The sequence below is a fragment of the Nesoenas mayeri genome (genome assembly GCF_963082525.1).
Source record: "Nesoenas mayeri genome assembly, chromosome: 1".
Classification (NCBI taxonomy): domain Eukaryota; kingdom Metazoa; phylum Chordata; class Aves; order Columbiformes; family Columbidae; genus Nesoenas; species Nesoenas mayeri.
In genome coordinates this window covers 1,710,118-1,730,415 of record NC_137541.1, presented here as the reverse complement: position 1 = coordinate 1,730,415, position 20,298 = coordinate 1,710,118, and the positions used below count along the sequence as shown (strand labels likewise).

At 48.8% G+C, this 20,298-nt stretch overlaps 1 protein-coding gene across 4 annotated transcripts in view; it reads right to left on the bottom strand.

Moving 5' to 3' along the window:
* Positions 1–20,298, bottom strand: part of NRF1 (nuclear respiratory factor 1) — a 72,251-nt gene that overhangs the window by 13,190 nt on the left and 38,763 nt on the right. For 2 of the 4 annotated variants that reach the window (XM_080348864.1, XM_080348865.1), the window contains exons 10-11: positions 17,936–18,060; positions 2,838–2,894 (exon numbers count right to left, since the gene is read on the bottom strand). In XM_080348864.1, coding sequence (XP_080204990.1) covers positions 2,838–2,894; positions 17,936–18,060 — 182 coding nt within the window. The remainder of the gene's footprint in view (positions 1–2,837; positions 2,895–17,935; positions 18,061–20,298) is intronic. The other 2 variants (XR_013922439.1, XM_080348866.1) reach the window with 1 other exon arrangement.

Here is a 20,298-nt window from a genome sequence, read left to right as displayed (position 1 = left end):
AGACGAACCATCCTCACAAAGGCACCTCTCAGTTACTGGTGGCTCCTTTCGGCTGACCATGGCAGGGCAGGTGTGATTGCACATCCCAATGAATTCGATATACAATCCAAGAGAATACACAAGCCCAGTCTTCATCCCAGAGAGCTGACCTAGAGGACACGCTCTCCCTTGTCAAATGACCAACAAGATCTCTGGAGATGATTCAAAAGCTTTGGGGGGTTTTGAGTCTTGGGGGCTGGTTTTTTTGGAAGTTTTTTAAGCTGCAGTACTTTGAGACAAGAACACTGGGGCTGGGATTCCTGATTTACAGGAATCTCTGTTGCTGGAGGGGACAACCCAGCCTATCAAGTGACAAACGAACAGCTGTGCTCATGGAATTATCTCCAAATGCACCAGCATTTCCATGGAAAGAGCAGGACCCCAGTGAGGCAGCCTGATCCCAAGACTCTTCCCTGACACAGCAAAGACCCATTGGCTTCGAATAGTGGTGACAAACATCTCCTCTGATGACACTGAGGTGCTGGAGCGAGTGGAGAGAAGGGAACGGAGCTGGTGAGGGGCTGGAGCACAAGTGTGATGGAGCGGCTGAGGGACCTGGAGGGTTCAGCTGGAGAACAGGAGCTGAGGGGAGACCTTCTGATCTCTGACCTGCCTGAAAGGAGCTTGGAGCCAGGGGGGTCGGGCTCTGCTCCCCAGGAACAAGCGCCAGGAGCAGAGGAAACGGCCTCAAGTTGTGCCAGGGGAGGTTGAGGTTGGATGTGGGGAACAATTTCTTCCCCAAAGGGCTGTGGGGCATTGGAACAGGCTGCCCAGGGCAGTGCTGGAGTCACCAGCCCTGGAGGGTTGGACAGACGGACATGAGGTTCTCAGGGACATGCGGTAGTGGTGACTTGGCAGGGTTGGGTTAATGGTTGGACTTGATGATCTTAAAGATATTTTCCAACCAAAATGATTCTGTGATTCTATGACACTCCACAACTGCCACGCACCTCTGTTGTTGCAGCCCCTTCCTGACATACCAGAAGTCTTCCAGCTGCAACGAGGAAAATCTTGCAATTATTTTTAACATTGGAAATTATTAATCTGAAAACTCAGGTCGTCTGTTTCATCCTCCTTTGGATGTAGCTGAAAACTCCCATGAGAAGGGTGCTTGGGAAAGAAGGCAAAGCAGCAGCCTGGTCTGCTGACCATGGATTCGCTTCACGCCTCCAGCCCTTGTGTCCTACATAAGGTCACCTGTCCCTCCCTCTCCACGGGGTTTGAGGGTGAATTTAGAGCTTGGTAGCAGCACTTGGACATCAGCTGAGGAGGATGAAGCCGTGTTTGCTCCAGCTCAGTTCTTACCCAGACCTCACACAACATTGCTGGTTCCCCAGGGCACGTCACCCTAAAACCAAACCAATTTGGCACATGGGAGGGGAGACAAACACGCAAGGAGTGTGTGTGTCTACCTGTGAAAAGAAAGCTTTTTTACCGGACTCCACAGCTGAAAGCTTAGCGAATAACCCTCCTAAGCCTCCTTGATCAGCTGCCTTTGCTGCGGAGTGAAGGGCACACCTGATAAGATTAGCAGTCTATCACGGTCAATCATGTATATAGGAAACAAAGTTAAAAATAGAGAAAATGCAACAAACCCTAATGTCTGCTCCAGTTAGGATTCGCTTTTCTTACCGTCTGTTTTCTGTTAATCAAAAAGACGGAGCAGAGAGGTGTTATCAGCACCAGGCTTCTCAGAAATGGAGATAGGAAACATCTAAGAATAAATCAGTCTCCTCCTCTTATGAGAAATCAAGATATTAAACCGATGAGAGGACAGGTGGGCAATACAGCACCTTAAAGTTTCTGGATCATCACCTAAGAGGGATCCCTGTCATATTTAGTCATAAATACTGACTTGTCTGCTGTGCCATTAACATCCACCGTGGCTCTTCCAGATGAAGCATTTTGTAACAGGACCCATTCTTATCCTAGCTTTAAAAACAGCCTTTAAGGTCCTGTGTTTTCTGTGCGGTTTTCTTAAAGGCTACTGTGAGAATAAAGGCAGTTTTAATCTAAAACTGATAAAATCTTTTATTACTTGAATGACAAAAGTCCATTTAAAAATAAAAGTAATTTGAACTGAATTATATTCAGTGATTTGCAAGGATGCTCAGAGATGTTCCTGTAGAAACTCTGCCAAATAATTATTTACTTAATTAAAATATGCCATATATCAGTGCTTTAAAAAGTATATAATATCTACCCTGCCGTGCTGTGTGACACACGGGACAGTTTACTTCTTTACTCAGCTTTCTGCTACAACATTGGGCTTATGGTTTCCTAAAGCTGATGGATGCCGGAAGCATATTTGTGGGGTTTTCTCTCCTTTGCATTGCTGCTTTAACTCTGCATCATGTCCGAGACCTTGAAAAAGCCAAATTTTACAAATCGCAACATCCCCACAGCCCCATGCATCACCACCATAGCTTGAGTGGAGTGTTATTAAATACAGCCCCGTCCTGCTCCTCGCTAATTCTTTACTTAAATGACAATTAGGAGGGCGAGCTCGGCTTGCGGAATGTTAACAGGATTGGGCTGTAAGATATTAGCACACCCAGAGGCATGTGCATCTCTAGAGGCTAAAACACCCATTACAAGATGCCTGGATGTAAATATATATGTGTGACACCGGATATGTTCCCCTTGAAAGTGTGAAAGGAGGAGAAAAACAAAGGACATGTAGATATAACCCCTTTAACCCCAAGAAACACCACATAGCCAGGAACCTAAAGGAACAAGTGGCACCGACGACAGCTCAATCCCGTTATTCCAAACTAGCACCGCACAAATCCACTCACCTGATGAACTCTCTGCCAGGCTCCACTTGCAACCTGAATAGTCTGCTGCTAGGAAGCCTGACAATAAAATGCAAGTGTAAAAGGCTGAACAAAGGCCAAATACCACAGTTGGGGAGGGGGGAATTAAGCGGGGTCATTAACGTATTCATAGGAAATACATCATTTTGCTTGCTAGGTGAATTAAAAAATTCAGCGTCCACATACGAGAAGAAAATTCAGTGTCTAAATACGAGAAAATTCAATGTTCGCATATGAGTAGAAAATTCCATGTCCACATATGAAGGGAAAATTCAAAGTCCATATATGAGGAACACCCTAATATAAGGCAGAACAACTTAAATATTTCTACCTCTATATACAACATTACGTGCATAAATGGGAGGAGAGTAAGTGGGAGGCAAGTGTAAGATACTTTAAGATATTTCTACCGTATTTTGCAAATATTGAGCTGAATGGATGAATTGGACCAGAGGGGCCCGATGAGAAACGGCTGCACGTACATGAGAGGAGTAAAATCCACCTCGGAGAAGCTGAGGCCACCTCCAGTAAAACTCTTCACTATTCACGGAGTAACGAGGGATGAGGAATGAATGAGAAGCAGAAATGGCTGCCAAAGTGGCATTTCTACATATCCCCAGAGCACGAGGCTACAAAGCCCATGAAATCCAGGTGCCCGGCCTCGTCGGAAGGAGGAAAACGCGTTTTTAAGGCTACGACAGACTCAGAACCTCAATGAGTTTCGCAAGTTTACGCTGCGCGATGGATCGCATGCGAACACGGACATTAGCATACACTACAGAGCGTTTAGCGCACGGAGATACAGAGCAGCTATTGTTCGGGCAGTAAGGTAATCCGTAACTAGATAGTCTCTGGCTTCATCTAAAAACCTATTTTCCCAGGATTTCCCTGCCTCCTTCAGCAGGAGCCTCTCTCCTACAACAGAGCGCACATTCACGGCCAAGCAACAGGTCCAACGCGACTGGTTCTGTCCCCCCATGTTCCCTCCCAGCCCCTGCACCTCTTTGCTGGGGGAAGTCCTGTTCTTAACCCACAAGAGGTGACTTGAACCCCCAGCCAAGCAAGGTGCGTGGCTTTTGGAGGAGGATAACGCCTTGGGAAGGCGTTCAAAGCTTTACCTTGCAGGTACGGAAAGTTGCAGCTCTGGTGTCTCTGCTGGAGCTTTACCTTCCGCTAGTTCCCACACTGCTACAGGGAGGTAAGCACTCTTCTTTTTGCCTTGGGGGGAAACAAGAGCTAGACACACACCTTAAGAGTCCTTTTTTTCTCTTTACAAAGCATACCCTTCAAATTTAGCTATAGGAGCATCCCTGCTACAAACCAGCACATACTCGGCGTTAAGTGTTTTGCTGGATAAGGGACCATTTGGCACAGATCCATCCTCCTTTTTCCCCCGTGTAGGACCTGGCCCATCCTCAGCAAGGTAAGCAATAAATCACGGCAAATACACCACTCAGACGTGGAACGTATTGTGTAAAGAGCAAGTTTTTACAGTCCACATTCCTCCTTTTTTCGGATACCATCATCTTGCACTGCCCGGGCTGCGTGGCAGGTGGGATGGGTTCCTATGTCTCTCTCTCTCTCCTGAAAGTACTTATTTTTGGTATGCTACTGCCTCTGGCAGATTCCTCCCTTTGAAAGTCTGCACATCTGTCGATGAGAAAAAAAGACAACAAAAAAAGCTTGGACTCCAGCCTGGTGACTGAAGGCACCGAACGGCTGCGCACCGGGGCAGAGCCTGAGCCACCCAGGCCGGTGGGAAACCTCTCTGAACGCCAAGAGAAGGCAACGATGGCTGCAGGGAGAGAAATGCCCCTTTTCTTTGCAGTAAACAGGGGTTCTCCAGGTGTTTGGTCCCTGCAGGTCTCACCCCGGGTGCACAGGGACCCGCAAAGGGGAGAGTCGTGACACACGGACCCGCACGGACAAAAACTGCGAGAAGAATCAAGTGCTTGTGCACCAGCTTGTCCTGGGGCAGGACGGAACAGGTCGGAAACAGTTTGCCGAGAGCGAAAGGAGCGGTGGTGGCTGGAGAATCCCTTCTGCTTTGCATCTCTGTGGGTGATTCAGACCAGAGTCCTGCTCGCTGGCTGCTGTGGCTCAGACCGCAGGTCCCTTTGGAGCAGAAGTGAGAAAGCACCTCTTGGACAGCAGCAAACAAGCAGAAAACCTAAAACTCAGCCGTCAGAGTCGCATTAATTTGCAGCGGGACTCCAAACCTCTTAATTCCTACTTGGAAGTGCAACTCGGATCATTTTTTTGCAAAGAAAATGTACCAGAAATCTCTGACAAGGTTTGGCCGAGGACATCGTAAGGTACCTGCAGGTTAGAGCAACAGGAACAATCAATGGCCAAATCCACCGATGGGAGATAATTGAACACAAATCCTCCCGATGATGATCCCTGTGACTTCAAAGGAGCTGAACATACTATATTTATGTCAGCAGCAACAACTCAGCTTCCATTAGCTATACGTTCACCGGTTAAATGTAGTGGTCCTGTTGTGCACACACCAATTAGAGTCCCCGAACGCTTGGGAGCACAAAGGGGTTTTTTTTCTGGTTTGGTTTTGTTTTAATGGGAAGGGGTGGAAGGGAAGAGATCAGCCAGCTCAGGGGAATAGCAGAGAGCCTTTCACTGCGAGGTCTTGCGCTCAAATCTGTCGTAGGGCAGCGGTAACAGATGGCCACTTCTGAAGGCTGTTCTGCAGCTTACATGGAGCCAGGGATTGTCTCAGGCTGCTGGTGGACAAGTTATTGGAGCCACAAACACGCCACTGGTGGGTTTTTGGCAGAGATGGTAGAGAAACCAAGGGATTACATGGGTACGAAGCAACTGCTGCCTACCTGATCAAAGGCACCTCCTTCCTGGAGGGAACTGAGGCGAATTGTTGGCAGTTTAGAGCTGCCGCTGCCTACATGGTGCAGGAACCTCTGGATCTCAGTCTGAGCTGTCATTGGCTCCTCCGACGCATCAGCACCCGTCTCTGCTCACCGAACGTCCCTTTGGACATGCTTGAGGGTTTAAAGATCAAAATAATGGGGGGAAAATAGATGAGGAAGCTCAGGGATCTGTGGCAGTAACGGGTCAAACCCACAGGGAGGGAAAGTTCGCTACGATGTGTAAGCTGGGTATGGGAATAACAAACATCATGATTAATTGTAAACTAATTCCAAGTTAGTGCTCCCTCAGTCTTTCCCTTCTCAGAGCCCATATCTTCTCCAGCGTGTGCTTTAACTTTCTGCGGGCAGATGGTAAGAAATCCACCAGTGACCGAGTGTTCCTGGAGCAGAAGGGGGTCCCCGCGAGCCACCAGAAAGTGTCATTCAGAGAGGAATTTGTACGTATCAGGGAATAAATTAAAACAAAGGATATGGAGGGTGGGAGGAACAAGTCAAAATCATGCTTAGAAACACCACATCTGCTTTTGGAAAAGATTCAGAGGAAACCACTTCAGGAGAAATTGCTTTTTTGTTTGTTTTTTCTTCTTGGAAATTGTTTCGCAGCTTCACGTTGACTTGCAGAAGCTCCTGTTCAACTACAACGACTTGCTGATGGACTCGTGCAGCCGAGGAGACACAACCTCCTGCAGCAAGCAGATGCCACCATCCCGCTCTCGTGTGCTGGCCGGCCAGGCTCTGAAACGCGAGGAAAATAGGGCGATTCCCCTGCAATCTTCCTGCCCAGCTGTTTACGAGCTGCGGATTACAGCTGTCACATGAGCTGCTTTACAGCAAAGCCAAGCTGTCTTGGTGAGCTGAGAAGGTCACTGGGAGACAGGGGCCTCCAGGGACAAACACACCACCCTCCTCTGCAACCCAGGGGCGCCAGGAAAAGCGTTCCCAACTGGTCAGAGGGCAATGAAAAATGGGTTTACCTTCAAGCCCTCTGCCCAGCTCTCATTAGGACTCATTCAGTGAAAGGGGAGAGGAGGGACGACCCCGGGGGTTAGTCTTATGTTGTCCGTTTACCAGCAAAGCTGGAACAGCCCTTACAGCGACAAATTTACCTTCTCTCTTCCTTGTGTGTCCACAGGTGAGGGCATCCCACCAAACTTTCGGACAAGGCCACCCAAGCGATGCCACGGTGGAGCTGCACCTCCCCAGGCTCTTGTGTAACCTGCAGATGCCTCGAAGCGTAAGCAAATCAATCCTAAAGCAAGAAACATCGTCGTCTTCGAACCCAAAATCTAACCCCCGAACATCGGGGTCAATGAAGAGGAACAAGTTTCACTTGGAAAAACAGAAGCCTGAAGGTTCAGCGTGGCCACTCGGGACAATGAATGAAAACCTGCCACCTTCATCATTCTGCCATAGGCAGGTCTGGTGGGCAATGAAAACATTTCTGCAAGAGATATCGCTCACAGGCTCAGTGGTTGCAGGACAGGGCTCTTTACTATGCCCCAGAGGCACAAGACAGATGGGGTTGTGCTTTTAGGCTTTAAAAATCAGACCCTGCCACAGAGACCCAAGGAAGAGGATAAATAGAGTCACAGAACCATCCTCCAGACACGCTCAGAAAAAAAGCAATAGAGGAACTCAAGAGGTCAGCCCCTGCTTAGAAAGCAGCTGAGGCTGTTTTCAAAGAAGGGCTGAGCACTTTTTGAAGGCAAATTCAAATAAAGCGGCACCTGGAGCAGTTTGGAGATGTTTGCTCCGCATCGCGGGGCTGCGAGGTGGGAACACACAGTCCCAAATGGAGCACGGAGCAGGGGAGATTGAGAACAGAAAGCTAAAAGTCGCTCCAACTTGGGTCTAATACACAAGACTACGAGCTTCAAGAATGAAAAGACACACAAACCCTGCCTCGATGCACCGAAGAGCTGTACTGCAGGATGCCCCAGCTTGTAGCTGAGCTTACGGGGTGTTTTTCCTTCCAGTGGGGTGCCCGGCGGCAGCGGAGGGGGGGAAGCTCACAAAGCCCCATCTCATTTCCTAAGATGCCTCCCACAGTAACAACAGCTTGCTGGGATTTGAGCCAGCTTCCCATTTGGATCAGATTGCACCCTACGCCCACTGACAGCCATTAAGAGCCTGGAGCTCACAAACTGACCTGAGGTCAGACCAGCCTCTAGCCATTCGAAGCCCAGGACCATTTTCCGCAGCTCCGCCAGCGTGGCCTGATCCAGCCCGGCTCACAGAGACAAACGGTACCTGCGAGGGAAGGCAAGAGCTGTGCCCTGCTGTCATGAAACAGCAGATTGCAGCCTAGTTTGGCCGGGAGGTGGGAGGATTAAAGAGCCCCTTTCCATCTGCCCTGATTCAGTGTAATCGCAGGCTGCGCCTTCAATTCCCCAAGCCCTTGAATGTTAGAATGGGGAAAAGTGGCACGGCACAGGTAGAGAAACAGCAGTGACATCCCCAGCGTCTCCTGCGGTCACAGCAGCCACCCAGAGATGGGGATGAGGGGACACGATTTCTCCAAGCAGGCTAGGCATCTTGTAAGCTAAAATCTGCACTGAAAGATGCTACAGAGAGTCCAGAGCAGGAACCATCACCCATCGCTACCCCACGCAACAAGGGGTGAGTTGGGATCAGCTGCAGAAGAAACGGTGCCCAACGATTTGGAGAGGCATGGACCTGTTGGAGAGGATCTAAAGGAGGTCACCAAGATGACCAGTGGAAGGACAGGCTGAGAAAGCTGAGGTGTCCATCTGGAGAAGAAAAGCTCCGGGGAGACCTTATTGTGGCCTTTCTGGACTTAAAAGGGGCCCGTTAGAAAGATGGGGACAGACTTTTGAGCAGGGTCTGTTGTGACAGGAAAAGAGGCGATGGTTTTAAAGTAAAAGAGGGAGATTCAGGCTGGACATGAGGAATAAATTGTTGGCCCTGAGGGTGGTGAGAGCCTGGCCCAGATTCCCAGAGAGGTGGTGGATGAATCATCCCTGGAGACATCCCAGGCCAGGCTGGACGGGGCTCTGAGCACCCTGAGCTGCTGAAGATGTCCCTGCTCATGGCAGGGGAGGAACTGGGGGAACTGGGAAGGTCCCTTCAACCCAAACTGTCCTATGACTCTATGAACTCAAGACGTAAGCCTTGCTCTGCTCTGGGAAGCAGCTCACCAAGCCAGCGGGCAAGGAGGGTGAGCAGAGACCTCTCATTTGGAATTGCTTGGAGGAGCGGAAGAATGAGCAGAGATTGCGTCAGCAGGAAGAAGTTGCCCTTGGTTGTCTCCTGATAAGTCAGAAGGTCTTCCAGAGAAGGGCTGCAATACCCAGTGTCTCACAGGGTTCAAAAAGCTACAGAGGGGCTGCCACATGCTCAGCATAGGTTTGAACGAGTTGTTATTACAGGCAGAATCCATCACACATGAACTTCATCCTGGGAGCACTGAGGAAGGAAGGAGCAGCAAAACACAGGCTGGTTTTGATTTCAGCTTAATCTACCAGCCACCTAGTTCAACACTTGCAGGTTTGAATGCTCAGACGCACAGGTGAGCTCTGCCAGCATAGGTATGTCCAGCAGAAATCTGCTTTCCTCAGCTTGATGTTGCCTGTGGTCCGTTCACAAGTACCCACCACCCTATTTGGGAATTTGGCAGGAGCTCCATGAAGAAGCTCCACTGGGACAGCTCTGCCAACCAAGCCTTGGTCTGGGTCAAGAGAATACAATTATTTTGGTTGGAAAAGACCTTTAAGATCATCGAGTCCAGGGCAGTGGTGGAGTCACCATCCCCGGAGGGGCTGAGCAGACACAGAGATGAGGACCCAACACTGCCAAGTCCACCTAGAGGACCCTGGCCCTCAGAACCTCATGTCCGTCTGTCCAACCCTCCAGGGATGGTGACTCCACCAGTGCCCTGGGCAGCCTGTTCCAATGCCCAACAGCTCCTTCCGGGGGAAATATATTTCCAGATGTATTTAGAGAAACACACTAAGTACACTGACTGCCGTTCCTTACCTGCTTGTATTCAACCTCATCACTTTTAGACAAAAGCTTGCCAAAGGATTAGGATACTCATCTCTTGCAGGCACCCCAAAACCACTGATGTAACCAAACAAACTGGTTTAACTCCAAAGTCCTTCTCAAAGATCTAAGTCTTACAGTCAGGCTGCATATACATTAGGGAGATAAGAACCCCCACGATACGCTATCAACAAAAAAAACCCCTCTCAAACACAACTCAGGGCCTCAGCAGCGTGGCTCTCAAAGCCAAGTTGTCGAGGACTTTGTCTCCATGAATTGAAACAAATGCCTGGAACTCAATGTGAATTTAATATCAGATGAAAAGTCACATTAAGAGATGGAGAAAAGCAAGATCCAGTGAATACAGATTTATGCCACATACAGCACTTTGCCTCCCAAAAGGCTTGGCTTCTTTTCAGACAGCGTCCTCCACTGAGTAGCTCCTTCTGAAGCCACCTGGATTATTGAGGGACTGGGAGATGATGAAACAGAAACCTGGACAAATATCATACAAATACACCAAATAAATAGGGATTCGAGTTCAACCACAATGAATTTGTAGACAAGCAGAACATTCTTTCAGAGTGTTCCCAGCCAGATCAACTCCTTACTCTTTCATGAAGAAGTGTCACCATGGGAAGGAAGCTCAGTCTTGGGAAAGTAACAATTCTATGCAATGAGAAAATAGGGTTATTGCTGCAGGGGAGAGGGGGAAAGCGGTGCCGTGAAAAACCCTTGTGAAAACAAGGCTCTATAAGGAAGATGATTGAAGACACCAACCCTGTGTGCTTTCCTAAAGCCATGGTTGGTTATCCCAAGCTGGCTCAGGGCATGGTGGGAAGCCAACACGCTCATGGTTCCATCCTTCCACACATGAAGCAACCACGTCCCTTCGCCTTCTCAGCCCTGAAGATCTCAGGTCCTAAAATCCATTTGCCACAATGAAGCAAAGAAGAGAAGAAGTTTTCTTGCTGACTGCTGCTCCTGAGACAGCTGGATTTTGGTACTAAAGAGGACCCATGTGTGAAACGATTTGGATCCCTCAACTATGGAGTTTCCAAACACAATAATTCCGAAGGCAGATCGTTAAACACAGCGTCAGTAGATCTGAATTTGCCAAGAGAAATTCAAGTTTGGCAAAAAGAACTTAAGCTTTCTGAAACAATCACAAAGATGGGAATTGCCTTAGATCAAAACTGCTTTAAAGTATTGCAATAGACATCAGGCAGCTTCTCTTTTAAATGTACGGATAAAGCAGAAATCCTGCCCAGCCTGGCGTCAATGCCAGTCCCGCTCCCTCTCTCAGCCCAGAACAAAAGGGAACATATTGCAACTATGCTGAGCGAGGAGAGCTGCCGCCTATTTCTTTAAATGTAATGTTAATGCCTTGTAATCAGCTTTAATTTTTAAACAGACCCAGCCCTCCTGTCCATTTCCCCTAAGTCAGGACACGTGGAAGGTAAATGGGCTGTGCTTAAACCGGGACAGCATCAGCTGTGACAGCTGGAGAGCCTGTAAGTCTCAACTGCTGATAACAGGAATGGATGTCAAACCTCACCAGGGGAGGGGAACTGGGGAGGGCAAGGGAGGTGCTGGAGATGCCGTAAGGTCATCGAGAAGCCCATAGATAAGGCCAGATGGGGAACGGCTCATTGACTGGATGGGAACTCACTGAACCCGCCAGGACTCGAAGAAACGCTGGAAGTGACCAAACAGTAAAGGACTTGGCAGTGACTCCCATCCCCAAGGAAGGTGGTTTCCCTTCTAGGGGGTTGCTAAAACCACCACAAAGACGCTGAGGAGCAAAGGTGAGAGTCTTTTAGGGGACAGCAAGAGATTGAGCCAAGAACTGAGTAATCCCTGGTGTTCAGCCAGGACGCTGCCTTCTCTCCTTGCAGTCTCAAAGGCATGTTTTGGAGCTAAAGGAGCAGCCTGTAGACATCATGTGAGACTTGGACACAGAATGGCAGCGCAAAACCCCCCAGGAGACTCTCCTTGCGCTCCTCCGCTGCTCTGCGTACATCACGAGTGCTCATCACATAAACAGTTCTCCCCCAAGGAAATAAAATGACAGAGCCCATAAGCTTCCCTACCCCAAAAGCCAAACTGTACCCCGAAATCACCTTTCTGTTTCTCCATCAAGGGACTTACCAAGGTCACTCAATGAGCCAAGGGAAGCCCTAAAGCCACCAGCATCCAAGTGCCTTGGCATCTACCTCCAACTCTACTCAAACAACCCAACAAACTGTCCCTGCCGGGTGTTTTGCGAAGCTGCCTTCACGTAACACAACAGCACGATGGTGTCGGTAGCCCCTGGTGAGTTGGATCGAAGGGAAAATCTGGTCAGCGACCCAGTACAAGAGGGACTTGTCTGAGCCGCTATTTTTAGCCCTGGTTGGTGGGCAGACAAATCCTAATCGTCAGCGGCGGCTGCCTCGTCATCAGTCCCAAGATGTCAAAGCAAAGCCGCACAGCTCCAGCGTCAGAAGAACAGCCTGAGCCGAGCGCACCGCCGGCGCTGCTCAAGATTAGCGCCCAAGAGTAATGCAGGACAGCCGTAAAGAGCACGAGAGCCGTCACGATGGGTTTAAAGCGGCAAGGCACGCTGTGCCAAAATGAGCAGAAATCCTGGTGAGGTTCAGCGTGAACGGAGCAGCGATCCTGGGTCTTGGAAATACTTCGGCCCTTGTGCTGGGAAAGGTTGAGCAGCTCCATGCTTGGCATAGAATAAGCTCGTTTTAACTGAGGTTTGTGCTAATGTATATTACTCTGAGCACATCACGGCCTCCTTGCTGACAATAATTCATTTATGCACAGTAATTCATCCTCTAGGAAACACCTCTCCCTGTTCCATGCTCAGCGCACGCACCCAGGGACTCACTCATCTGCTTCAGCTCTCCTCGCTGGCTGCCACTCACCTCTTCTCCCCTGTTGTAAGAAACACATCTGCAAAAATGATTTTCCTCACTTCTTTTTCAGATTGGGATGAAATCATACCTGTTTCAGGGCAATACTTCATTAAAATACTCTGTTCCCACTGGGAAGGCCCTACAAAAAGCTTGACTCTTTCCTTCCTGTCCACTTGGATGCAAGCAAGCTCATCTGCGCTTTGCCAAGTTGCTAGCGACTCATTTGGCTCCATCTTCCCTAAAAAAGGAGATCCAACAGGAAAAAAAAGATTTATTTTAAAGACTGACATTTGCAGCAGATCAGCCTCCAAGCCCCCCCCCAAGCTTCTTTTTTACTCATGCAAAAATATCACCAGTTACCAGCAGATCTATGTGCCAAACCTCCCCGTCCCGAGGCATCCGAAAGCACCAACAGGCAGTTCCCTTCGCTGGGTTTGCCTGATGTATCTCCCTCTGCCTTCACGCTCTCTAGGAGACATGCACAGCGCAGAGAACGGGATCCTGAGTCCTGCCTTGCCCTCCTGGATGTGTTTTTAACTCTAAAGAGCCGCTGCGGAACCCGCCGGGACTGGCAATCCCGCTCCAGGCCCGGAGGTCTCTGCTGCCGAGAGGAGGGTTCCCCGTCTCCCATCTGCGCAGCCGAGGGTGGAGACACATTTCCACCTGACACCTTTGTTGATTTGATGTGGGAAGCTCAGCAACCTCACCCAGGGCTGAAGGCTTTTTTTCAGCATTTAAACCACTTCTGATACAGAAATCACCAACCGGAACAACTCTTCCATACACAAGTTGCCCGTCACCCTAAATGCCGCTATAGGTTCGTTTATCCTACGCTAACTGGTGCGTATCCTACGCTAACTCCTGTACTGACGCCTTATTTCCTCTGTTTGCGAAAGCAGAGATCTTGCTAATCCCCCTTTGCCCACGTCAGAGTCCTAATGCTCTCCCCGGGCTTCCATCACAACTCGATAATCCTGGCTCATAAGCACGGCTCCCTCTGGCTGTATGGAGAGCTGGGTTTGGGTTTTTTGGATGACTAAGGGGTTGGAGAAGGGGAGGACTCGCTGTAGGCAACGCGTGGTGCCCACCTGTACGGCTGCCGTGCCACCAGCAGGCACATCGGTGCTCCCAGGAGCATCTCCAGCAGCACAGGGAGGAGATAAATCAGTAAAACCTGCTTTGGCGTCAGGAAAAAGAGCAGCAGTCGCCGCACGTGAGGATCGAGGTGGACAAGCAAGGAGCCAGCGAGTCTCTGGCTGTGCTTATCGTGGCTCTGATACATCAATTCCCCGATCACAGCTTGATTTCACACCTTCCAGTGCCGCTTCTCCTCTTCCCAACAGCAGCTCTTTCTGCTGTGGCTGCTTCCATGCCCTGTTTTGGAATCCCAGCTGGAGCTTTGAGCACACCACCCCTCTTTGCCTTCAAAATGCCGCACAAAACCACAATAACCCCAGGCTTGTGACGACACTGAGGCCATTAAACCGACCCGTCCTTCACAGGCAGCGCTGCGCATCGCTACGGCCCCGCGCAGGCACAAAGGCTTCATCAATATTTAAAGATGAAGCCAGGAAGCCTGTAGCCCAAGCTGCTTTCAAGCGCCCGGATCGGATCGATGTCAAACAAAAAGGCTGCAGTGTGAGGATGCTCCGGGCCGCAGGCTGGCACCGTCACCTCCTTCCCAACGCCGATCGAGTTTCTCTTCTCCAGCTCCATGGGGCTGGGACGGCTCCAGCTCCGGCCCGTAGCGCACCCAGGAATCAGCCTCAGAGTGCAGAGTTTCCTCTTACCGGAGCATTTTCAGTTTGCAACCGACTTCAGAAACTGGTGCTGCTACGATCCCCTTGGCTTGCTATGAATATTACTTTGCTTTAACGCCAGCCACTTAAGAGCAAAACATCTGAGGCTCAAACCGTGGGGTCATCGGTTCCAGCATCCCGACTCGGAGCAGATGCTTTAGAGTAGCAAGAAAACCATAATGCACTTAGCGAGTTTGACACTGCATGGGAGGAGGAGATCTTATTTCCCTTCGCTATAAATGTAACCGATCACAAGATTATCCGCAGCCCTTTTGCAGTTCAGCTCCTGGGCTCCCTCCTCCCTGCAAGACCGAATTCAGTCCCAGCTCCACGGACACACAGAAATTGTCCCTTTTTAGCCACCTCGGTTCTCTTGTATCAATTATTATTGACATGGCAGAGAATGAACGAGGAAAACACCACATCAAGAAACAAAAGACTAAAAAAAGAGGATAATTCCATCTAATGGCTAAAATCAGGAACAAAACACCTTACCTCAAGTAAAACACCTCAAGTTAAACACCTCAAGTAAATTTAATTACTGTCTCGGTTTCCCTATCAATAAGACGGGAGTAAATTTGTTTCCTTATCAATAAGATGGGCGTAAATTATATCCCTTCCAGGCAAACTGGTGCATGTAAGGGATTGAAATCATTAAAAAATCAGAATACCCTACGGAAAGGTAAAAGCATTCCTAGAGAGAAGCGTTTATTGGAAATATCAGCAAATGAAGACTTTGCAAGCAATAGAATTTGCTGGTTAATACCATTATGGCTCTGACAGTCATTTTTTCCTTCTTCCTGCAACCAATTACACGAAATCACTCCCCATTTCCTCTCCTCCCGACAGGAGGACACACAGACAGGTTTGTCCCCACTGCATCAAATAACCAAGCGCCGGCGTCGGGCTCACGCTCGCACCCTGGGCTTCGGGGTACGGAGGGAGCAGATAAATCCTTGGCGACGGTGCCAACGCCAAAAATCCATCTGCTCTCCATCTCCAGACAGAGACAGCGGGAATGGATACCAGCATCTCCCTCCGTCCCTAAGGGAGATATATTAGCTGGTTACGTAATAAAACTAACAGCATGGCGCTTCCGAGGGCCAGCGCGCTGACAAAAGCCCTTCCCCTTAATACCACCGGAGATTAGAGCAAATCGAAGAAGAGTGGGAACGAGGCGAGGGGCCGCGGGCGAGGGTTTGCACAAGAGGAGAATGCCGCAGTCTCTCCCCTTAATGCACTCTAAATCCCAGCTGATTGCCAACTCTGCTGCAAGAAAAAACAGAAATAAAAGGAAAAAAAGAAAGCCCAGCCTACATTAAAATGATATTAATGCTGGGTGAGGGAGGTAGAGTGACTCAGGATGGGTGTGGAGGAGGAGAGTTGTTTAGGAGAAGCATCCAAAGGAATCCAGACCATGAAAGCATTTTGGAAGCAAACCAAAAGGAATCAGGGGTGCCGATCTGCTAAAGGACACTAACATGCTTTTATAAATCTGATTAGTTGCTGGTTTTGAGCATCCAGGGGCAGATCCTGCCTTCGATCAACACACATCACTCATCCCCCTCCCGCCCGGTGGCCGGCAGAGCGGAATACAACACAACCCAGCTCGTCCCTCTCGGTATCAGACGCGTTCCCCGCTCCCAGGACAGGGTTTTCACTTCATTTCTGCTCCCTCTTCAGGCTGGCTGACTCCACAGCAAGGCGCAGACAGTCCAACACCCCGGCTACAATTACTCTGCCCTCTCCTGCCTCGTTTTCTCCACAAACTAAATATCGATGTTTTAAAACGCGTGCGTTCCCTATGAGATGAGATTTTGATGGAAGCCAAACTTGAGGTCTCATCTCGCCAGATTTCTGCTTTACGAGCAAAGTGTCAAGGCAAGACGTCATCGCGCTGCCACCCAACCGCACGTGCTCGTTCCCCCTTTGACAATCAGCATCCAAATAGCCCCATCCTTAGACAACATTTCTTTACAACTTCACACTTTGCATCCTTTTTAAGCTTATTTTGACACAACTCCTTCCATTTGGCCAGGAAGGCCTATGGCATCCTGGGGTGTATTAGAAGGGGGGTGGTTAGTAGATCGAGAGAGGTTCTCCTGCCCCTCTACTCTGCCCTGGTGAGACCACACCTGGAATATTGTGTCCAGTTGTGGCCCCTCAGTTCCAGCAGGACAGGGAACTGCTGCAGAGAGTCCAGCGCAGGGCAAAAAAGATGATTAAGGGAGTGGAGCATCTCCCGTGTGAGGAAAGGCTGAGGGAGCTGGGGCTCTTTAGCTTGGAGAAGAGGAGACTGAGGGGTGACCTTATTAATGTTTATAAATATCTAAAGAAGGATGGAGCCAGGCTCTACTCGGTGGCAAACAATGATAGGACAAGGGGTAATGGGATCAAGCTGGAACACAAGAGGTTCCACTTAAATTTGAGAAGAAACTTCTCAGTGAGGGTGACAGACACTGGAACAGGCTGCCCAGGGAGGTTGTGGAGTCTCCTTCTCTGCAGACATTCCAACCCGTCTGGACACCTTCCTGTGTAACCTCATCTGGGTGTTCCTGCTCCAGGGGGGGATTGGACTAGATGACCTTTTGAGGTCCCTTCCAATCCCAAACATACTGTGATACTGTATGATACTGTGATAATCGAAATAACCAGTGAGTTCCATCTCTGAACTGGGAAAGCACGGTAAAGGCATCAGGCAAAAGAACAGGGCAACTGGAGGTAGTGGGTGAGCACCAACTAGACACGTTCACACTCCAGTATCGCCTTGTGAACTCATTTCTACAAACTGTTTTTTTCACTACGAGCTTAGTTGGAATAACTAAGTCACCAGACTCGTTAGAAGAGACATCCAGGTAATAGGTGAGAAATACTACAGAGAATCCCGAGATCTGAATTATTGACCATGGTGGCAAGATGGAAAATAAAGCAGGAGGCATAAAACCCAAGGCCGACGGCGGAGGGATGACTGGAGGGCGTCACCGAGCAGAAGAGCGACAGTTGCTCAAGAGCAGCCAGCAAACATCCAAAATAAATCTTGAGGAAGGAAGGAAGGAAATGAGTCTGTAATAAAACGTTGGTCGTACTCTGCCGCTTCACAGTGAAGCATTTTGGAGATGATTTATTACAGCACCGACTAGTTGCATTCATTGAGAAATCTGGTGCTCCCTGAGATGGGCACCGTACAGATACAGAGTTGGGAACAGTCTTCCCACCCCAAATTAAAGCTCAATAGCAAGTTGGCAGAAGGAGGAAAAGAGCAGAGCCACCAGCACCACGGCATTAAACAAGAGGTTAGTGCTACCATTTTATTCGGGCTTTAAGTCACAACCTCCTCAGTGACCATCTGCAGTGAGGCAGAACAGTTTAACTACCAAAAACTTGACTTCAAGTGAAAGAGAGAAAAAAACCCTGGCTAAGAGCAAAGAGTAAATGCAGACAGAGTAAAAACTTTCTGGCGGCCTTACCATTGGCATCTTGGACTCCGGTAAGTGCTCCGACTGCTGCTGCGGTTTCACCCGACAGGACGATTTGTCCTCCGCCTTGCAGAGTGGCTTCGGCGAGCGTGGCGACCGCGTGGGCAGCTGCTTCACTGTGGCACAGAGAAGGAGAAAGAGGAATTAAATACATCAAAGAAACAAATAACTCCAGGAGCAGCCGTTTTAACCAGGTCAAGAGAACAAATCCAGAAAGGCAGGATTCTCCCTGGGCCCAGATGAAGTTATCCAGAGCAGGAAATCTCCAGTGGAAGAGGAATACATGGAAATAAGCTGCTTTTTTCAGCTTGTAGATCTCTTAGTTGGAACAGCGCCGCCTTCTTACCTTCATAACCTTTTGCTTGGGACTTTACCAAAAGCTTTTGGGCAATCAAAGTAAGTTTCTGGTACAAAACTGATTCTTTTGGCACTGAAATCTGTAGAGACCCCCAATGTGACAGAGCTCTATCTGTCCTTACTGATCCAGCCAGTTCACCCTGCACTGAAACTGAGGTTTTTCATTACCAGGATCACATCGGCAACTCTGTATTTAGCCAAGAAGGAGTATTTCCCCCCAGCCAAGTGGTTTAATAATTCTTTTTAAGGAGTGATTGGTAGCTTAGCACGGTATTCCTCAATTGCTCAGGCCAAAGGTCCTCGCGCAGCAGCCCTGCTGGGAGAACAGCCCATCTCAGATATTTAGGAAGGGGTGTGGATGATCCGTGCCTTCCAACACCCTCTGAGCTTCCAACCATCGGTCAGGTATTGATTTCCTACATCACAGGCTGCATCTGGACCATCAGGTTTGATTTGTTTAATCCTCTTGGAAATCCATTTAAACTTTTTCGCTTCCAAAACATCCTGTAGCAACGAGTTCCACGTTTCATTAGATGCCGCAGGAAGAAAAATTGCATTCCGGTACCCCAAAAAGCACCACCTCGGTGTGGCTGCGCAGCCCTCACGGCTGGCATCGTGAGGAACAGAAAAGAACCACTTTCCTCATGATTTCATAGACCTCCAGTAATGTCTTTCCCAAACGGAAGAGCCATAGTCCACTCACTGTGCAAGGACTCCTTCTGGCTTCTGATCATGCTCATCCTTTCTAGATTTTTCTAAATATGAGACATCTGTTGGAGTGGAGTGACCATTTCTCACGTTATTCAAGACGTAGCCACACCGTGAGTTAGTCCAAGGGCCTAATCCTGGCTTGCTCGCTGTGCCTTTCCCTATAATTCCTAATATTCAACTTTTGACTATATCTGCTCAGCAGCAACAAAACATTCTTGGAGGGTAGAGCCCTGAATGCTTTCTGAATGGTAACAGGTAGCACCACTAGCTCCTCACAGGAGATATTTCACTGCATATGTATAATTTTGCATGTACTAACATCTTATTTTATTTGCCATTTAGCTGCACAGCATCCTTCAGCAGCTGTCCAGGTTTCTCCAGACCTTTTGGTTACCTTTTACCTACCTCTGGAGACCTACAGCTCATCACACAATTATTCCAAAGGCACCTCCTTCCTGCAGCTGAATCTCCTACCCTTTCTGACCGTAATGAACTAAAAAAGTAGGTGTTTTCTTGTTTTCTTTAGCGCTTCTTGCAGAAAAAGAGATTGAAGAAGCAACCCAGGAGCTTCCCCTAGCGTGCTTTTCCTTACTATGCTGCTCATTCTGTGTACAACAATTGACTCAAGTTCCCACTCATTTTTTCTCTTTCCTGATTTTGTGCTTAGATGCTGTTCGCTTTCCAGCTGTATTCACACAGGGTGTATCTCCATTTCTAACCAGCCCCTCTGTCTCTCAGAGTAGCTCCTAAAAAACTGTCACTGAACCAGAATATTTTCTTGTTCTGTCTTTTTCCCCTTTGGCTCATCTCTCTTCCAAACCTACAGCTACGTGGAGGAAATTACACTGCAGGAAAACCGACTACAACACAGCAACCATGGGATAAACCATTTAATTTACTGGTGTAACCCTGCTTCCCCGACTTCACGCAGCATTTATTTGTATCTACTTGCATGGCTGCATCCCTGAAAATAATCACGGATCTGCAGCATAAAAGCTTTTTCCAGTTCCAGCACGCTCCACAAACATCAACTGCTTCAAATCAATGGATTCATTACCCACCTCCACTTTGTCCTCTTTAACTAGAGGTCTAACACTTCCCATTCTCAAACCTGACAGAGGTCGCGTCACCCACAGGATTCCGAGATCACAGAATCATAAAATACCAGCTTGGAAGGGACCACAAGGATCATCTGGTCCAACCTTTCTCTTTATTAAGGATTCATAATTGCTTAAGCTAATACAGGAAAAGGAACAGCTCGTTGTGAACTTCAGACCTAAAACTAG